Source organism: Alosa sapidissima, chromosome 9 (assembly GCF_018492685.1).
Source record: "Alosa sapidissima isolate fAloSap1 chromosome 9, fAloSap1.pri, whole genome shotgun sequence".
In the NCBI taxonomy this organism is placed as follows: Eukaryota; Metazoa; Chordata; class Actinopteri; order Clupeiformes; family Clupeidae; genus Alosa; species Alosa sapidissima.
Genome location: NC_055965.1, coordinates 14501541 through 14519281, shown reverse-complemented (window position 1 = coordinate 14519281; position 17741 = coordinate 14501541). Strand labels below are relative to the sequence as shown.

Sequence of the window (17741 nt, the reverse complement as noted above, 5' to 3'; positions counted from 1 at the left end):
TTTTTTTATGTTTGTTAATACTGCATATAACATGCAGGTAGTTTAAAATGTTGTTTTTTGAACACAGGGAACTGATTGTACTTCATTAAAGTTAACAGAAGAGACGTCCACATTCTGATGTTCACCGCATCTCTCATTCAAATCAGCACATGTTAATGTGGTCTTGGTTGGGTGGGCCCACTGTGAACCACAGAGATGAAGTGTGATCCCTGCTGCCTTTCCCTACTTGCAGTAGGTGTCGTATTGGAGCAGGGCCCCCAGTTTGGTTCCTGCTAGTCTCTTGTTGAACTCCTCGTCCATCTGTTGGCTCTGGGCCTCACTGAAGTGATTCCTCCAGTCACCCACCTCACCTGGTCACACAAGATAATCAAACAGACATACGTAAGCAGGTTTGCGGCAGCTGTTTGCCTTAATTATGCCCTTGTCACCATACAAAAAAAAAAAAAAAAACATAAAGTAAATTGACCCGTTACTAACCAATAACACACAACTCATAGGTATATATTACTGCCCTACCACTAAGGGAGTAATTGCTTTGGCAAGACACCACTGCTAACCCACCTTTCCGGAATAAGACATTGCCAAATTTGCCGTGGGTGTTGACGGCAAATTTGGCAATGCTGCCTATATATGCTGCCTATAACCTTTATCTTGCCATTCTTTGCTGCTATGCATACCAGATGAAACTTGCCAGTGCCTTTCTTTATAAGCTGAACAAATCTCATTTTGATGATGGAGCATCAAGATTACACCAGATAGATGAAGGTCATATACATGAAATAAGTGGTAATGGGATGGGTTGACATGTCCCCTTAAGACCAACATACAAAAAAAAGGTGGACCTCCTAGGCCCTACGGTTCTCGAGATATTAATAGAAAACTGTCTCCGGCCACCTACAGGCCAGTTGGTGTATAGTAACATAAATTAATTTATTGTGTGGCCCCCCATGAGCAGAATTCCACGAAACTTGGTATGCATTCAGCACATACGCAGGCAAACACACAAGCACGCACACACACACACACACACACACACCCACACACACACATAAACATAAACGTGTACATGCACACATGCACACAATTCAAGAATTTCTCAGAATTATGAACAGGCAAGATGGGGGTGGGGTTGTATAAAATGAATTTTACATGTGAAATCTATGAACTAATCATGTTTTGGTACTTGTTGTCTAGCAGATACCAGTGAGAATTGAGTGTGGATAATGCAATTTAGTGAGACAGTTAGAATCATATAGGCCTTTCAGCATGATTTATTTCTGTGGAAAAAATGTGCTGGACTGGGCGGCGGTCATATTTTGTACCGCTCTGCGGTACATCTAGTTATCTTGAGAACCGTAGGGCCTAGGATGACCAATTTTTTGCATATGTTTGCCTCCAGGGGTCATGTTAATCAATTCCATATGCACACATGTGCATAAACAGATATTCACACACACACATACATTCACAGTAATCATACGTATGACACACACACACACACAGTAGATATATGTACGCATGCATGCACATGCACACACACACACACACACACACACAAACACGTACAGGCACAAATGCACACAATTCAACAATTTCTCAGAATTATGAACAGGCAAGATGGGGGTGGGGTTGTATGAAATGTATTTACATGTGAAATCTATGAACTAATCATGTTTTAGCACTTGTTGTCTAGCAGATATCAGTGAGAATTGAGTGTGCATAATGCTATTCAGTGAGACAGTTAGAATCATATATGCCTTTCACCTTTTGTTTTTAGCCAGCAGCCAGACCAGCAGATACCCTGACTTTGCTGAATTACTGAAGCTAAGCAGGAACAAAGTAGGAAATAAACACAATTTGACAAGTGTGACTTATTTTTGTGGAAAAAATGTGCCGGACTGGGCGGCGGTCATATTTTGTACCGCTCCGCGGTACATCTAGTCCATGTCACATATTGTGTGTTAGTGTAGGCTACATAGCTTAACTGTAGGCTATGTTTAAACTGTATTTCGAGCTTAATATCGGCATGACTTTAAAGACTTTGCCACAATAGAACATCAGTGGCAGAGAGTGGACAGTTGTCAGTCCAAAAACAACTATGTTGATTTAAGTAAGTCTACGCCCACAGAGATTAGATAACCTACAATAGCTTTTGTGTATACATTGGTCATTATAAGTAACTCTTTCACTCACAGGCAAATGGAAATAGAGAACAATAAGGTAATTGTGGCCTAAATGATAGCAAGACCTCTGTGGGATATAGTGGTTTTCCATGATATCCTATGTTTTTCAGCAGATGCATCCACACTGATGTATAAATCACAGGTGTAAAAATCACATTCTCTTCCATTCATGATTTTATTGGCATTTTCTGAATTGTAACAAGAAGAGTCCGTAACATATGCATAATGAAACAATTTTTGCAACTCTTAATACAGTTGTGATCAATAATCAATAATCAGTGTTTGTGATCATAGCTGTACTTGGATATGACACAGACCAGCAAATTCCACATTCTAATGTTCACCGCATCTCTCATTCAAATCAGCACATATTATATTCTGTGTATTTTATCTGTCGTGTCTTATGTTTGTATTTATGGACTTGAGTCTGCTAAATAAAGCTTCATTCATTCATTCATTCATACATTCATAAGACATTATCTCTATGAAAGATTGTGATTTTTTTTTATGTTTGTTAATACTGCATATAACATGCAGGTAGTTTAAAATGTTGTTTTTTGAACACAGGGAACTGATTGTACTTCATTAAAGTTAACAGAAGAGACGTCCACATTCTGATGTTCACCGCATCTCTCATTCAAATCAGCACATGTTAATGTGGTCTTGGTTGGGTGGGCCCACTGTGAACCACAGAGATGAAGTGTGATCCCTGCTGCCTTTCCCTACTTGCAGTAGGTGTCGTATTGGAGCAGGGCCCCCAGTTTGGTTCCTGCTAGTCTCTTGTTGAACTCCTCGTCCATCTGTTGGCTCTGGGCCTCACTGAAGTGATTCCTCCAGTCACCCACCTCACCTGGTCACACAAGATAATCAAACAGACATACGTAAGCAGGTTTGCGGCAGCTGTTTGCCTTAATTATGCCCTTGTCACCATACAAAAAAAAAAAAAAAAACATAAAGTAAATTTACCCGTTACTAACCAATAACACACAACTCATAGGTATATATTACTGCCCTACCACTAAGGGAGTAATTGCTTTGGCAAGACACCACTGCTAACCCACCTTTCCGGAATAAGACATTGCCAAATTTGCCGTGGGTGTTGACGGCATTCTCCTTCATGGCACTGAAGGTGCTCTTGGCTGAGATGGCCTGGAGTTGCTCCTCCGTCAGGGGGACGTCCAGGAAGCGGGCGATCCGCCGGAGATTTCCAGCCAAGTCCTGCTAAAACCGGGGTTTGTAGGTGAGGTGTGTGTGTGTGTGTGTGTGTGTGCGCGTGTGTGCATGTGTGCGCATCTGTGCGTGTCTGTCTCTGTGTGTGTCTGTGCGTGTGTGAAAGTGTGTGTGTGTGTGCTCATGTGCGCATGTGTTTGTGTGTGTGTGTTGTGTTTTCTGACCCCAGACGCTTCTGGTTATTTTTTCTTACCTCCTTTAGGTCCTCATACATAACAGTCATCACATTGGGTTCATCGACCAGTTTGGAGCAGTCTTCAATATGATCCAGGTAGGATCCAAATGGTACTGCCCAAAATAAGAAATATGTGTGGGTTACACTAGCATAGTGATCCTCCTTGACACTCTGTTAAGCATCCCATTCATTTAAGCCTTATTCTATTCAGGACTCAATTATATGGCATAAAAATGAGTAAAGTACTGAAGATTGTGACATTTTATGGCTGAGTTCTGGTTCTGCATCGACTCGATGTAGTAGCTATGCCGTTGCATCTCCGCCATGTTTCATCTTTTTCAGTTCTGTGTGTCCTGTATCTGCGTTGCTCACCACCAAAACGGTAGTTAGAGTGGCAAACTACATAGAACGGCATGTTTACATATAAGTGCTATTTGTTTGGCCTTTCCTTGCTTAGATTTGTTGATAGATTAAAGTTAGATTTGTTGATTAGATTACAATTGTTGAGAAATAGACACAGTGTAAAACATTGTTATTGTAACCAGACAATAAAAGTATCCTCTACTGGTCTGTAGATTCATCTTACCTGATCAATTTGGAGACTCTAGATTTAGGATAAATATTCTACAACATATCTCTTCAACATATTTAGGCGGATTATCTAGATATTGATTCATTCCAAGACCCATTACAAAAAGCATATCATTCCAAGACCCATTACAAAATGCATACATGAGTACCCATCAAAGTAAGACACTGCCCCTGATCTAGCATCGTAGAGGTGGACTCAAGTAAGTAGGATTTGAAGGTAGCCTAGGCTATGGCATATTACTGTGAGTTCTGGGATCACTGTTTCAACTCACCATTCCCATTGTTTACAGTTGATTCCACTGTTGCGAAGGATTAACCGTCAACCGTCGTTCTACTAGTTATATTTACCATTCAGTAAGCATTGATATGGAACGGTGATTAAAGTCTTTTTTTACCAAATCTACTTCATAGGTGTCCCGTTATTCAGAATTTCTAAAATGGATAGTTCCGGTCCTTAATTATGATTGACTGAATCGTGTTCAATGCCGTTATAATGCCGTATAATCCAGCACAACCTCACACTTTGACCGCATTTTGCTCTATATTAGCCTATACCACAAACTTGATTCAAAAGGTAGAGTTGCTGCATCTCAATGTTGCTTGGCAACCATTCTAATAGAGGAAATATATTTCTTGCCGGAAGAATTATTGTCTATGAATAAATCGTTATATTTCTCGTTGCTGTGCCTTCATTTTATAAAATCTTGCCAGATATATGTAGTAACCATTTTAAAAAAGCAATAAGCCACTCGAGTCCGTAGGTTACACTGATTCTACAACAGCTAAGGTAGGTTTTAGGCACTCCGCATGTGCGTCATGCCTAACAAAGCCCCTTAGCTGTTCTATAATCAGTGTAACCTATGGTCTTTTGGGGCTTGTTGCTTAATTAATTAATTAATAGCCACCCTACCAGCCAATCAAAGAAGAGTATTTCCTCTCTCGGGGTGATAGCACATATTACTTTGTGAGTTCTGGGCTCACTACTTCAACTCACCATTCCCAGTCAGGAAGTCTAAGAAGAACATGTCCCACTGAGTGCTGGGCAGAGTTGGGTTACTGTTCATGAAGTGGAAGTAGGACACAGCCGTGTCTTTTGGGTTCCGGAACACCATTAGCATCTGGCAAGGGAGGGAGAGAGAGAGAGAGAAATGGAGAGATTGATAGAAAACTTATATTATATCTTATAACTTATAATGCTATCAATATAGCATTATATCAAATAACGTCAGCCAGGTTCATTTTTGGGGGGTGTGTGCGAGGGGGAGGCACACACAGGTTATCCTTCAATTGATAAATTCTTATCATTTGAAGCCTTAGTAGCATGAACACCATGTGTGTTTCATGAAAATCAAATTAGGGAAAAACTGGGAAGAAGCACCACCCTGCCCTATGTGTATTGTCTCAAGTTGCCGAGCACGAACTGAGGCCTAATCTGGGCACCAACAGAGGCTACACATTTCATGAACCAGGTCACTATGTGGGAACAAAAATCAGCACCAAAACAAGGCCAGTGCACAGACCTTGGGATAGAGGCCCTCAGATACAGTCCATGGGTTGAGCTCACCTTTGTCTTGTGGTCTCTGATGGACTGGGACAGAAGAGGCAGTCTCCCCATGTTGCAATGAGTGCCCAGTAACCTTGGCGACGGCTCTTGTTCTATTGTCTGTAGAACAAACAGAACATATCGATGATAGTGGATGAAAAAATAAATCACAAATGTAAATTTTCTCCATCTCCTACTCCATTTCCTACTCTTGCAACTTTTGTGTATGTAAATTAGTGTGTGCATGTGTGTGTTTGCTTTTGTATATACGTGTGCTTCTCTGTGTGTGTGTGTTCGCTTGTGAGTGGGTGTGTGAGGGTAATGGTGTGTGTGTGTGTGTGTGAGGGTGTGTTTATGTGTGTGTGTGTGTGTGTGTGTATGTGTGTGTGTGTGTGTGTGTGTTTGTGCATGCGTGCATGTACGTTTTTGTGATTATGTGTATGTGCGTGGCATGTGTGTACTTATGTGCGGGCCTGTGTGTGTGTGTGTGTGTGTGAGTCTGTGCGTGCGTGCCTGTGTGTGTGCATGTGAGTGCGTGTGTACGTATGCCGGCATGTCTACTGTATGTGTATGTGTGTGCGTGTGTCTTTATGTGTGTGAGTTTGTTGTTTTGTAGTGGACACCTCCTGTTGCCCGTGCACTAGCCTGTACATCTATAGGAAACTAGATGTACCGCAGAGCGGTACAAAATATGACCGCCGCCCAGTCCAGCACATTTTTTCCACAAAAATAAATCACGCTGAAAGGCCTATATGATTCTAACTGTCTCACTAAATTGCATTATCCACACTCAATTCTCACTGGTATCTGCTAGACAACAAGTACCAAAACATGATTAGTTCATAGATTTCACATGTAAAATTCATTTTATACAACCCCACCCCCGTCTTGCCTGTTCATAATTCTGAGAAATTCTTGAATTGTGTGCATGTGTGCGTGTACGCGTTAATGTTTATGTGTGTGGGTGTGTGTGTGTGTGTGTGTGTGTGTGCGTGCTTGTGTGTTTGCCTGCGTATGTGTGTTTGTGCATGTGCATGCATGCGTACATATGTCTACTGTGTGAGTATGTGTCATACGTATGATTACTGTGAATGTATGTATGTGCTGTGCTGATTACTGTGAATGTATTTTTAGCTAGGGTTAGTTAAGTGGTCCTGAAACTGAAAAAGTTTGAGAAACACTGTCATAGGCCAAAGTATTAATGTTTTACTCCGCCTTCCTAGATGGCGATATGCGCCCAAACACAACACATTCCCCAAACAGACTCTCCATCTTAGCCATAGCTAACTTGCTAGCGAACTTTCCATATTAGCTTACTTGCTAGCAAACTTTGCATCATCAGTCTAACTAGTTAAATAGTTGACATTACATGATGAACATTTTCGTATGGACATTCTGGGGGATGTTAATTTGTATGAGAGAAGCTTCAACTTCTGGGTATGTAGCATTGTGGCATAAAGCTTAGGTAGTTAGCTTGCTAACTCTGGCAGAAATCTCCTCAAAATCTCCAGTGTTCTTGTTCCATGTAGTTTCGTGTTGCAGCCACAGGGTTGGAGCAACAGCACGTACTGTAGACTAGCCTACAGGAAAGCTGTTGCGTATGAACTCATTCGGAATATTTTGAAAACGTAACAGCTAGATATTCTGTCTTCTCATTTTGTAGACGAAAATGAAGAGAGATTTTATCTTAGTTTTTATTTCATGCAAAACATTTTAGTCTCGTCTTTTTTCGTCAACAATAATGCATCTTAAGATAGTCTTAGTCAGTGTTTCAGGACATTACTGCCGTCTCGTCATCGTCTCGTCTTAGTCATGTAAAAAAAGGTCGTTGACGAACATATTTCCTCTCGTCTAGTCTGACGAAATTAACACTAATGTGGGGTTACATGCCCACCAAGTTTCGTGTACCCCGGTCTTTCAGTGTCCCGGGAATCCTTGTTGGTTTACGGTCACTAAATGTACACATAAATAATTTTATTGTAAGGCCCCCCATGAACGAAAGTTCACAAAACTTGGCATGCATTCGGAGGGTGTCATAATGATCCTACACTTTCAATTTTGTGCAGTTTTGACCATGTCAGCCAGAGATATTGTGATGAAAACACCTAATTTTTTGCTTTTTAATTTTTAACTAGGTGGCACTATACATGAAATAAGTGGTAATGGGATGGGTTGACATGCCCCCTTAAGACCAACATACAACAAAAAAGGTGGACCTCCTAGGCCCTACGGTTCTCGAGATATTCACAGAAAACTGTCTCCGGCCACCTACAGGTCAGTTGGTGTATAGTAACATAAATTAATTTATTGTGTGGCCCCCCATAAACGGAATTCCACAAAACTTGGCGTGCATTCAGAGGGTGTCATAATGATCTAACACTTTCAATTTCGTGCAGTTTTGACTATGTTAGGTCACAGATACCTGCGATTACAACACCTCCTTTTTACTTTTTTGTGTTTAACTAGGTGGCGCTATACATGAAATGAGTGGTTATGGAATGGGTTGACATGGCCCCTTGAGATCAACATACAAAAAAAATGGTCCTCCTAAACCCTAGGCTCTCAAGATATTCACAGAAAACTGTGTCTGCCCTACCCTCCTTTCGGGGGGTCCAGTCCAGCAGGGGGCTACAGATCAAAACAAAAAATGATGGTTCCATGCTATCCATGTGGGGTTACATGCCCACCAAGTTTTGTGTACCCCGGTCTTTCAGTGTCCCGGGAATCCTTGACGGAAATTTGGACATGCGAAAAAGAAAAGAAAAAAAATTTGGACATGCGAAAAAGAAAAAAAAAAATCTGACTAAATCTATATGACCGCCGCTTCGTCAATAGCCGAGATCCCAGACCCTTGTAGAAGCGAAGCGTACCAAGGGGATGGCAAATGGCCAGGCTACTTGTGAGTGGGTGTGTGGTGGTAATGGTGTGTGTGTGTGTGCGTGTGTGTGCGTGTGCATAAAGCATGAAGAAATACACCAGTGCTTTGCAGGAAAATGTTACTCAGTCATGAGGGATACCTTCTGCATCTCTGGGGTACAGAATTCAAGTTGTGGAGGCATCTCTGATGAGAAACTCTTCCCTTTTACTGCAACCAGCATTTTCCGTAAGAGAGACACCATCCAGTTAAATCCTGGGATAAGGTATATCAAACTACATCGTAAAACAGGTTTTATGCAGAACTATTAAAAATTCTCACACATCTGCCTATTTAGCCTGTGCACAAAAGAAACTAGTATATACCAAAAAAGACACACAAAAATGGCTCAGACTTGATTTTGCTTTTGTTTGTGTGTGTGTTTGTGAGTTGGCGGGGGGGGGGGGGGGGGTGCCCTTTGCAAGAAGTGCAATAATAAACAAAGTATGACGCAAAGTATGAACATAACTCCAATATAATATAGAGGGAGTGCACCGATCGCAGTCTAGAAAAATATCTCCGAATTCTTGTAGAAAAGCAGCTCTCCTTTTTCGGAAAAGGGAGCGGGGGGTGGGGGTGGGTGCACTATTAAGGGTGCCATTAAAGTTTATTTATTTATATAGTCCTCATCCCCACATGCTCAGGGCAGTGCACATGGCCCCCTGTGCCGGTGCCACCTCTCCTCCCTACTCCAACGTACAATCTTTGTTTGAAAGTGCTGCCCTGTGCCTCTGCACTCACTGGCCCTGCACACTAGTCTTTGGACCACAGGAGGAATCTGATTGGCTGAGGCTGAACTCAGTCAGCCAGTCATGTGAAGGGAGAGCTCTATTTTACAGGAAGTGAATGTGTTACGCAAGCTTGTTTGGAGAGTCAGAAAGTGAGTTTTTGAAAGATATGTCCTGTAGCTCCTTCTTCACTACCAGTGAGACTCTGCCAGCATAAAGATATGAAGAGTTTGGTGCCAAAACGTTATATCTGTTTTTAAAAACATTAAAAAGTCAGATTATTTAATTGTGGATTTCAGGTAATATCAATCAAACTGCAGTTGTGTTGTTTTGATTGAGTAAAGATAAATCAAGTAACAATACCGTATTACAGTTCTACTGAAATTACTTCGAAAACAAAATGTAAAAAAAAGTATTTATGAAAATTCATTAAAATGGTGGATATGTTTTGGAACCAAACTCTTAATTTATTTGCATGAAAATAACAAACTATTTTCTACTCCATTTTTTCCACAACATTTGTGAAAGTCTGCACAGAGTTCACACAGCAGCTCTGTAACACCCACCGCACTTTGGGAAGGAAAGCAAAACCACATCGTCTGATCTGGCCTTCAGGGTCCTAAGGGCCTCCATGTTTTCGGCCGGGCAGATAACCACAGGGTAGAGGATTCCATCGAACAAGTGGAGCTTCTCGTCGTCCTTTAGCCTTTTGGCCATCTCCATTCTGGCCTCTCTCCATGTCGGGGCACCTCCTTGCTGAGCAGCGGATAGACTCATGTTGTTTAAGAAAAAATACTGCTGTTTGAAGTTCAGATGTAACTACTGCATAGGGGGAGTGTCTCTTTGCTCTCTCTCTTTCTCTCTCTCTCTTTGAGTGTGTGTGTGTGTATGTACGCGCACGCGCGCGCATGCGTGTGTTTTTCTTCCAATAAGTGTGTCCTTATGAAGTTCATGTGCAGTTTTTTTTTTTTTTTTGCAATCATTGATAAGTTTTTGTCAATTGTTGATAAGGTGTGTAGGGGAACTGGAAGCAGAAGTTTGCTTCTGATTGCTTTAGTTTAGGCGAGATCTGGGTAAGAGATCAGTCAGAGTTCCTTCTCAAAGTCACAAAGGTTGTTGCTAGAAGTAACATTAAAGAAGCACTATGCAACAATTTTAGCAAAAATGACTTTTCTGGGTCGTTTGGTGGGTGCTTCGTCTCCCCCTATCGCTTCTCCGCGGAAAAAACGAATATGCAACTTTCTGGACCCGATCCGTGTAAATCCGGATGTATCCCATCTCGCCTTGAAAATGTAGTCAGATTGTAGTTTCGAAGAAGACTGCAAAACAGACGCTGACTTGGCTTTGTTGCTGTTGAAATTGTAAGTAGCCTACCCTTGGGTGAACTTCGTCTTTGTAATGTGGTTTGATAGTCTCTTGAACAATGTGTTTGCTCGACCACTTTATTGTGAGCCCTGTATGTGTTTAACTTGGTTTTCTTGATGGCTAGGGGTTTAGTGTAGCAGTCACTGCATAGTGCTTCTTTAATTAGACTATTAGATTGCACATAGAGAAGCACTTACCAGAATCACGCTAGCCTGGGATTACCCATACAAACCTGCGGCAAATTTGGGGTTTTCTCTGATGGTCTATCTGGCCAAGAGGCCATTGAAGCCCATTTCCAATGTCCCTAAAACACGGGGACTGTACTAGACACAGATATCACACGTGATCAATGCTTCACTAACCTCTGGCACATTTCCAACAGCATTTAAAATGGCTCGGGTAACACCGTTCTCTCAACCCTGCTCAAGTCGAGAACTATCGCCCTGTCTCACTCCTGCCTATCCAAAGGCATTGAACGAGCAGTCTCTCTCAACAGTCATCTGTTGTTCCTCGTTGGTGGAACGCACTGCCAGTTCCTACAAGGGCAGGGACATCCCTCTCCATTTTCAAAAAACTCCTGATAACCCAGCTCTTCAGAGAACATCTCCTCACATAGCACTACTTACAACTAGTCTTACTGATCCTAGCACATCCCACCTGTCTTGAACTGACACTCACTGATGCACTTATTCTTATTGTACTCTACCTTTTTTAAAGGTAAACTTGGCAGGATTTCCCCCTCTGCTGGAGAAATTGTGCATTATGCTATTTCAAACTGTGGAAAAAGGTAACGATAAAGCACATGGATTTGTTTACAACCTAGCGAAACAGTTAGCATAAGTTTGGAAGAACAATGTGGATTTTACATGGTACACAGTTTAAAATGAGTTTCTTGTTTCTCACTTTCCGGGATGGTAGTCTCAATGTTGCAAGGTTGGTTTTCCGCCTGGGGACGCTAGGGGCAGTTTTCCGCCTGGGGACGCTAGGGGCAAGTTTTCACCTGAACAGGTCATTTAACCATCCAAATGATTTCTAAATGGGTTTATTACTTTGAAATAGTTGCCAAGGTCCCCTTTAAATTGTCCTAGAATTGTTGAGAGAATTGCTTTAATTCAACTGTTTACCATGTTGTTAGTCGCTTTGGTTAAAAATGCGTCAACCAAATGTAATGTAATGTAAAACCTTTGCTAATGAGATGCTAACACGATTTTTGCCCTTTTGAAACAATTTGTTACGAGAACCAATGCAAAATCTCAATTGTGAAGGGTCTGGTGTCAACGAGGCAGGCTAGAATCATGGAGTCGTAGTGACACTACTGTATTTGTACGTTGTGTTTTCTTGGTTTGGTGTGCTGGAGTGTGTGTGTGTGTGTGTGACACACACACACACATACATGTGGCACACATGTATGTTTGTGTGTGTCACATGTATTTCATTCAAAACCAATCATAAAACTTTCAGGGATTTAGACACTGAAGATTAGGTAAATGTTTTATGGATTTTTTATTGATATGCTACAAGACACCGAAAGCTCAACTAGGCAAGCATCTGTGTAACAGCTCCCTACTTGCAGTAGGTGTCGTATTGGAGCAGGGCCCCCAGTTTGGTTCCTGCTAGTCTCTTGTTGAACTCCTCATCCATTTGTTGGCTCTGGGCCTCACTGAAGTGATTCCTCCAGTCGCCCACCTCACCTGGTCAAGACGAAGAAGTGATTTAGAGTTTGTAACAAAAACTACCTGTATATGTGTGAGAGAAATCATGTGTTTTGTTCCGGGCCTTTACCGTTTTTCATTGATATCTGTACAGTATATATAATTATATTTATTTGGTATTGAGGGTCAACAACATATTACATGTCTACAGTGGAAAACACTGTGGAAAACAGTGTTATTCCTCTCTTATTTCTTTCAGAGAACTCTCACAGTGATGAAGAAATTCAATTCAATTTCACATATCACTGAAACGATCAACATACAAATCATCCTGTGATTGTTGAACTAAGAGACATATACAAAGCAGACACCAAAACTTTCTACTGTACTACCCTCCACCATCCTCTCCAAACATCTCAGCTCTGTGTCTTCATCATTACTTGAGTGTCAGTGCAATCTCACCCACCTTTCCTGAAGAAGGCGCTGCCTAGTTTGCCATGAGAACCGCTTTCCTTCATAGCGCTGAAGGTTGTCTCTGAGTAGATGGTCTGGACCTGCTCTTCAGTAAGGGGGAAGCCAAAGAACTGGGAGATCTGCCTGATGCCCTCACTCAGGTCCTGCAATGCAATACCATGTTGCACACATAGTTGTGCATTCATAATGCACCTGTAAGTGCACATGACTGGGAGTGTGTGTGTGTGTGTGTGTGTGTGTGTGTGTGTGTGTGTGTGCGCGCGCACGTGTGAGTGAATGCATATACATTGATGTGTGTATCTTGCCTGTTTGAGGTTCTCGTAGGTTATAATCTTGATATTTGGATCGTCCATTAGCTTATCCCAGGCAACAGCATGGTCAAAATATGAACCCCAGGCCACTGGTTCAATAAACATGCAGGCGTCATCACATGGACAAACAAAAAATACACACACAAAAAACACCTCCTGTTACTACTAAGGGGAAAGAGAAAGAATTACTTGCTCGCGAGCATTTTATATTCCATCGTGCACGCTTTGACGCTTTGGCACAAGCACACATTTGGCTGAAAAGGGTTCAGTAGGTAAGTATGCCCAGAGGCGATATCCCATACTGTAGGTGACATCAAAGTGCTTTCACTGAAAGAGAACATACTTAAACTGCTATATTATTAAAAAACAACATCATCATCACATCATACTATTTTGTATTGTGCCTAATGCAGCTGTGTTGTACAAAGCCTTCAGAGTCTGTCCCTACCTTCTCCACTCATGAAGTCTGAGAAGAACTTGTCCCACTCCACGCTGGGGAGCACTGGGTTCTTGTTCATGAAGTGGAAGTAGGAGACCAGCGTGTCCTTGGGGTTCCTCCACACCACCAGCATCTGGAAGGTCAAAGGTCATACAGTAAGTCACACCTCATATGGTGGAGTTTTAATGGTGTTTGGTTTAATTCAGGACCTCACTCCAAAAGAGAATAGAGAGAGTGTGTACTTAAGGGTGATACTTAAGCAACTCAAAAGAGAATCTTTTTTTTTTACAAAGGTGCCCACTTATCACTGCAGACTGTGCAGTGTTTCTGCAAAGAATGTTTACAGGGTGATAGCTAAACAAAGCAGGACAGGGGTTTTGCAGTTTCATGGTGGCAAAAAAGGTTAGTTCATGATTTTGGAAACATTTTGGAAAAATTTGACTTTTGAATTTGAACTTTGAATTTTGACTTTTATCTCGGAATTTTCCAAAATATTTTCTCTTCATGTGGCCCTAATATGCTTCCGTATGTTTGCATCGTGTTTTTATGAATTCACAATTTATAATTACCGGTAATTGATTAGCTTGATTAATTGCACAGCCCTATAAGTTCATGAAATATAATACAGGTTGTTAGTTAGGGAAACCTAATGTTCAGAGTGTGTCCAAAGGAGTATAAAGGCATGGAAAGGCATTAGGCGAAGGAAAAAAACGGTGATGCCATGTGATCTGTTGTGACCTTGGTCTTCTTCTCTTTAAAAGAAACGGGGATGTTGACGGGGTGCAGGTGAGTCCCCAGAAACCGCGGAGACGGCTGCTGAGCTATGAACTGTTCAATAAACAAAGGGAGAGAGAGAGAGAAGGAGAGAGAGCATGAGAGAGAATGAGCAAATGTACAGTACACTCTGTACTTGTTCTCAACTATCCCCTATAAGTAGTATTGCAAGTAGTATTATGTGACAGTGATATATCAAAATATCCATGGCTTTATGCATGTGCATATGAGCGTGCTTACTTTTTTACTCACTCACTCACTCACTCAATTGTTTGTTTGTTTACTTAAATAGACACTTTTTAGGCAATTTTTAAATCTTAGATATGACCATGTGCTATTTAAAGCCTTGTACAGTTTCCCAAAATGTAGGCGGCGGCCCACTATCTAGGTATTGCAGATGGACCGCGAGAGGTAGCCTTCATTATTTTATTTATTTTCAGTTTTGCATATTTGAGGTTGACATACTTTAAAAGTTAATGATTACATAGTTAAAATTCAAAACATAGCTAGAGATATTCATTTGATGTTGATCCAGAACATATTTGATGGGGGTGTTATTATATGGGTAACACTAAACTAAAGTGTGTTAATTCAAAATAAAGTTGTTAATGTCTCAAGCAAATCAGAAGATTTTCAAAATTGAAATTGGGCCTCAGCAGTGCAAAGTTTGGAAACCTCGTGAACTGATAGCCGAAGAATCATATAATATACTGTCAAACTCGTAACATGAAAAATTATATTTAAAAATTCACAGACGACATTATGTTCACATTCATGGCACAAATCAAACGGGACCAGAAAATAATTATAGGCCTTCCTCACCTTCTGCGCGTCTGGCGAGTAGAACTCAATCAGCGCGTGCATGGGGGGGGTTTCTTTCTTCCCGCTGGTCGCAGCCATCATTTTACGCAGCACAGCCACCATCCAGTTGAATCCTGGGAGATACAGCACAGGTGTCGTATGGCATATTTAGACAGGTGTACCTGTGTGGAGATTGACCTGTGAAAGATTTCAAATGTGGTTTGACTTATAAATGGTGCATTGTCACTTTAAGAGCATGGAGTCATTGTGGTTCTCATAATGCCCTTTTGCCAGCTCTTGTTCACATATTCATATTAAGTTGTTATCAGTAGCCTTTATTGCTTTGGAAATGGAAGTATGTAATGGCATGTTGCTTCACATTTCTGTTTGCAATTAAAAGTGAATTATGAGCCTGGTAGTCACTAGGCTCCATTTCAATCTGAGTTTAAAAATGGTCAGTAGTGGGAACCGGATAACCTCGCAAGTTGCAACCTCCTGTAGCCTCGTCTTTGTTGTCTTCAAGATTTCCTTTTAGAAGTTTCTTATATTAAAGCAGTCGGCAAGTCTAGCAGACTAAGGGGACTTAGCCAACGTTTTGAATATTTACAACTCTCATGCCCCTCCCCCACTACCACCGAGCACCCTCCCATCGAGTTTGTGCGATATTATCACGACAGTTTGTGATGGCATCATGAAAAGAAATCTATTAGATTGTGATACCATCACAATATTTAGAAGATTTTTTGTGATGGGGTCACGTCTCGCAGACTAATGTATTTCAATTGCAGTCAGATCTCACACAGCCCTGCGCTGATTGGACCAGATGAACCGGGAGCGGTGGATTTTTGCAAAACAAATAACAAATAATAGAAATTTTTGTAGAAGTCATGCATCTCAAATCTCATATAGAAAATATTTAAGTCATTGGCCATTTTTGTGTCATCTGATGTTATTACATTGTTCCTATTTGTCTGTGTGTGTAATACAGTGTATACAATATGTGGTACACACGCTCATACAGAGCGCACAGAACATGGGCACATATCACAACATGTCTGTGTTTGTGAAAGTACTGTGTGAATATAAACACCAAAGTCCATTTCTGTAGGGCTAAATATTTGCAAAGGCAAATGTCTTGCAATGTTATGCAACACAAAGTCCACAAACTTTACACAAATGAACCAGAAGAGACCCAATCAAGTCCCTGAAAGAATTCAGCACCTCCCCCTTTCTTTCAGGGTGCACGCCCACATCTACTCACCGCACTTGGGATAGGCCACCAGCATCACGTCGTCAGCCCGCGCCTCCATGGTCCTAAGTGCCTCCAGGTTCTCGGCCGGGCTCATGATGGATGAGTAGATCACCCCTTCGAACTTGTAGAACTTTTCCTCGTCCTTGACGTCCTTAGCCTTCTCCATGCGCGTCAGGGCCCAGGTCATGCTGGGAGCTGGATGTCCAGCCATGTTGGCTACTCAGTTGAGGCAGGAGAGGGGAAATGTAGGAGAAAAAGAATGGAGGAAGAGAGAGACAGAGAGAGAGAAGGAAGGCAGGGATCACAGAGAGTGAGAGAGAGCAGCGAGAGGAGGAGTGTATTTTTTCTAGGGATGGGCATACAGTAGAGTGAATTAGTGAGTTAGTGAGTGTAGGATGGGGGTGGGAGGAATCTGTACAGATAGAAGATAAGTTAATAAAAAAGGGTTTAACTTGTACTATTATGTAACTAGTGCACAATTGTGTGTGTGTGTGTGTAGTATTATGTTTGTGTGTGTGTATGTATATGAATGTGTGTGTCTTTTTGTGTCCATGTTTTTGCAAACTCAGTTTTGTGGTTATACTACTAATGTTAAAAGAAAGAATAAGAAAGACCTCTCTCTAAATGCTATGAAACTCCTTTACGTCACTGGACAGAGTGCTGATGCCATGAGGTCATCGGAAGCTTGCCCAATGTGTGAGCGGTGTGAGGGACCCCCAGGATAGGTTGACCCTGTTATGAAGGACCCCAGAGATGGGTGAAGCACGTGTGTTGGGCACCCTGGGATAAGTACGGCTGGTGGTTGCGTGAAAGTGTGTGTGAATTCCATGGGCATGCTTCCCAAAGGTTGAGTATGCGCTCTGACCACCATATCAACAGGCCAGGCTCTTTGACGTTGCGGTCAAGCTTCAGGCTATCCCAGAGACCTGGGTTCAAGACCAGGTGGGGTCACTGCTACTTCACATTTTGATAATCAGTACAATAGGTATCTTACATACACTCTCATCACTTTCAGCATCTGGAGGCTCAATAAAAATGTCTGCCCTCTCAGTGGAATCAGCATCTCTCATATAAAGTGCCTCTTTCTCTGTTCATGCCAGTAAGAATGATAATGGCCAACTGCAACAGGTCAAATATGTAACTGAAAATGCACCTGCACCTGCATTTTGAGACAAAACACCCTACATGTTTGTAAACAGCGTCTGACTACAAGCATTGTTCTCGCATCCTCCTCTACGCAGAGAGAACTGAGTTTAGTGCTAGTTTACTCTCTCTCTCTCTCTCTCTCTCTCTCTCTCTCTCTATATAT

The 17741-nt window shown here is 41.7% G+C and overlaps 3 protein-coding genes and 2 long non-coding RNA genes across 8 annotated transcripts in view; 1 reads left to right on the top strand and 4 right to left on the bottom strand.

Moving 5' to 3' along the window:
• Nucleotides 1-219: 219 nt before the first annotated feature.
• Nucleotides 220-611, bottom strand: LOC121718404. The gene is made up of 2 exons (XR_006033921.1): nt 562-611; nt 220-350 (listed from the first exon to the last, which is right to left on the bottom strand). It is a non-coding gene; the product is annotated as an uncharacterized LOC121718404 (long non-coding RNA).
• A 2291-nt stretch (nt 612-2902) lies between these two features.
• LOC121718318 (sulfotransferase 6B1-like) overlaps nt 2903-17741 on the bottom strand; it is a 23746-nt gene continuing 8907 nt past the window's right edge. Inside the window, exons 2-8 of one of the 3 annotated variants that reach the window (XM_042103331.1) lie at nt 9931-10141; nt 8740-8852; nt 5744-5842; nt 5174-5297; nt 3607-3701; nt 3245-3404; nt 2903-3033 (exon numbers count right to left, since the gene is read on the bottom strand). In XM_042103331.1, the coding sequence (XP_041959265.1) occupies nt 2906-3033; nt 3245-3404; nt 3607-3701; nt 5174-5297; nt 5744-5842; nt 8740-8852; nt 9931-10141 (930 nt within the window). In that variant the 3' untranslated portion in view covers nt 2903-2905. Of the gene's footprint in view, nt 3034-3244; nt 3405-3606; nt 3702-5173; nt 5298-5743; nt 5843-8739; nt 8853-9930; nt 10231-17741 lie in introns of those variants that run through there. The other 2 variants (XM_042103330.1, XM_042103332.1) reach the window with 2 other exon arrangements.
• Nucleotides 12217-17175, bottom strand: LOC121718322 (sulfotransferase 6B1-like). 2 transcript variants are annotated; one of them, XM_042103340.1, is made up of 7 exons: nt 16442-17165; nt 15202-15314; nt 14344-14433; nt 13615-13738; nt 13161-13255; nt 12848-12998; nt 12217-12420 (listed from the first exon to the last, which is right to left on the bottom strand). In XM_042103340.1, the coding sequence occupies exons 1-7, from the start codon at nt 16641-16643 to the stop codon at nt 12293-12295; spliced, it is 903 nt and encodes a 300-aa protein (XP_041959274.1). In that variant the 5' UTR covers nt 16644-17165; the 3' UTR covers nt 12217-12292. The 2 variants fall into 2 exon arrangements, with proteins under 2 accessions (XP_041959274.1, XP_041959275.1); XM_042103341.1 differs by lacking the exon at nt 14344-14433 and having other exon boundaries at nt 16442-17175.
• The window catches only part of LOC121718319 (sulfotransferase 6B1-like), a 14348-nt gene continuing 8823 nt past the window's right edge, over nt 12217-17741 (bottom strand). The window contains exon 8 of the transcript XR_006033907.1: nt 12217-12292. The gene's annotated coding sequence lies outside the window, so the exon portion shown is untranslated. The remainder of the gene's footprint in view (nt 12293-17741) is intronic.
• Nucleotides 12226-17741, top strand: part of LOC121718412 — a 15077-nt gene continuing 9561 nt past the window's right edge. Inside the window, exon 1 of the long non-coding RNA XR_006033929.1 lies at nt 12226-12305. This is a non-coding gene — a long non-coding RNA (uncharacterized LOC121718412). The remainder of the gene's footprint in view (nt 12306-17741) is intronic.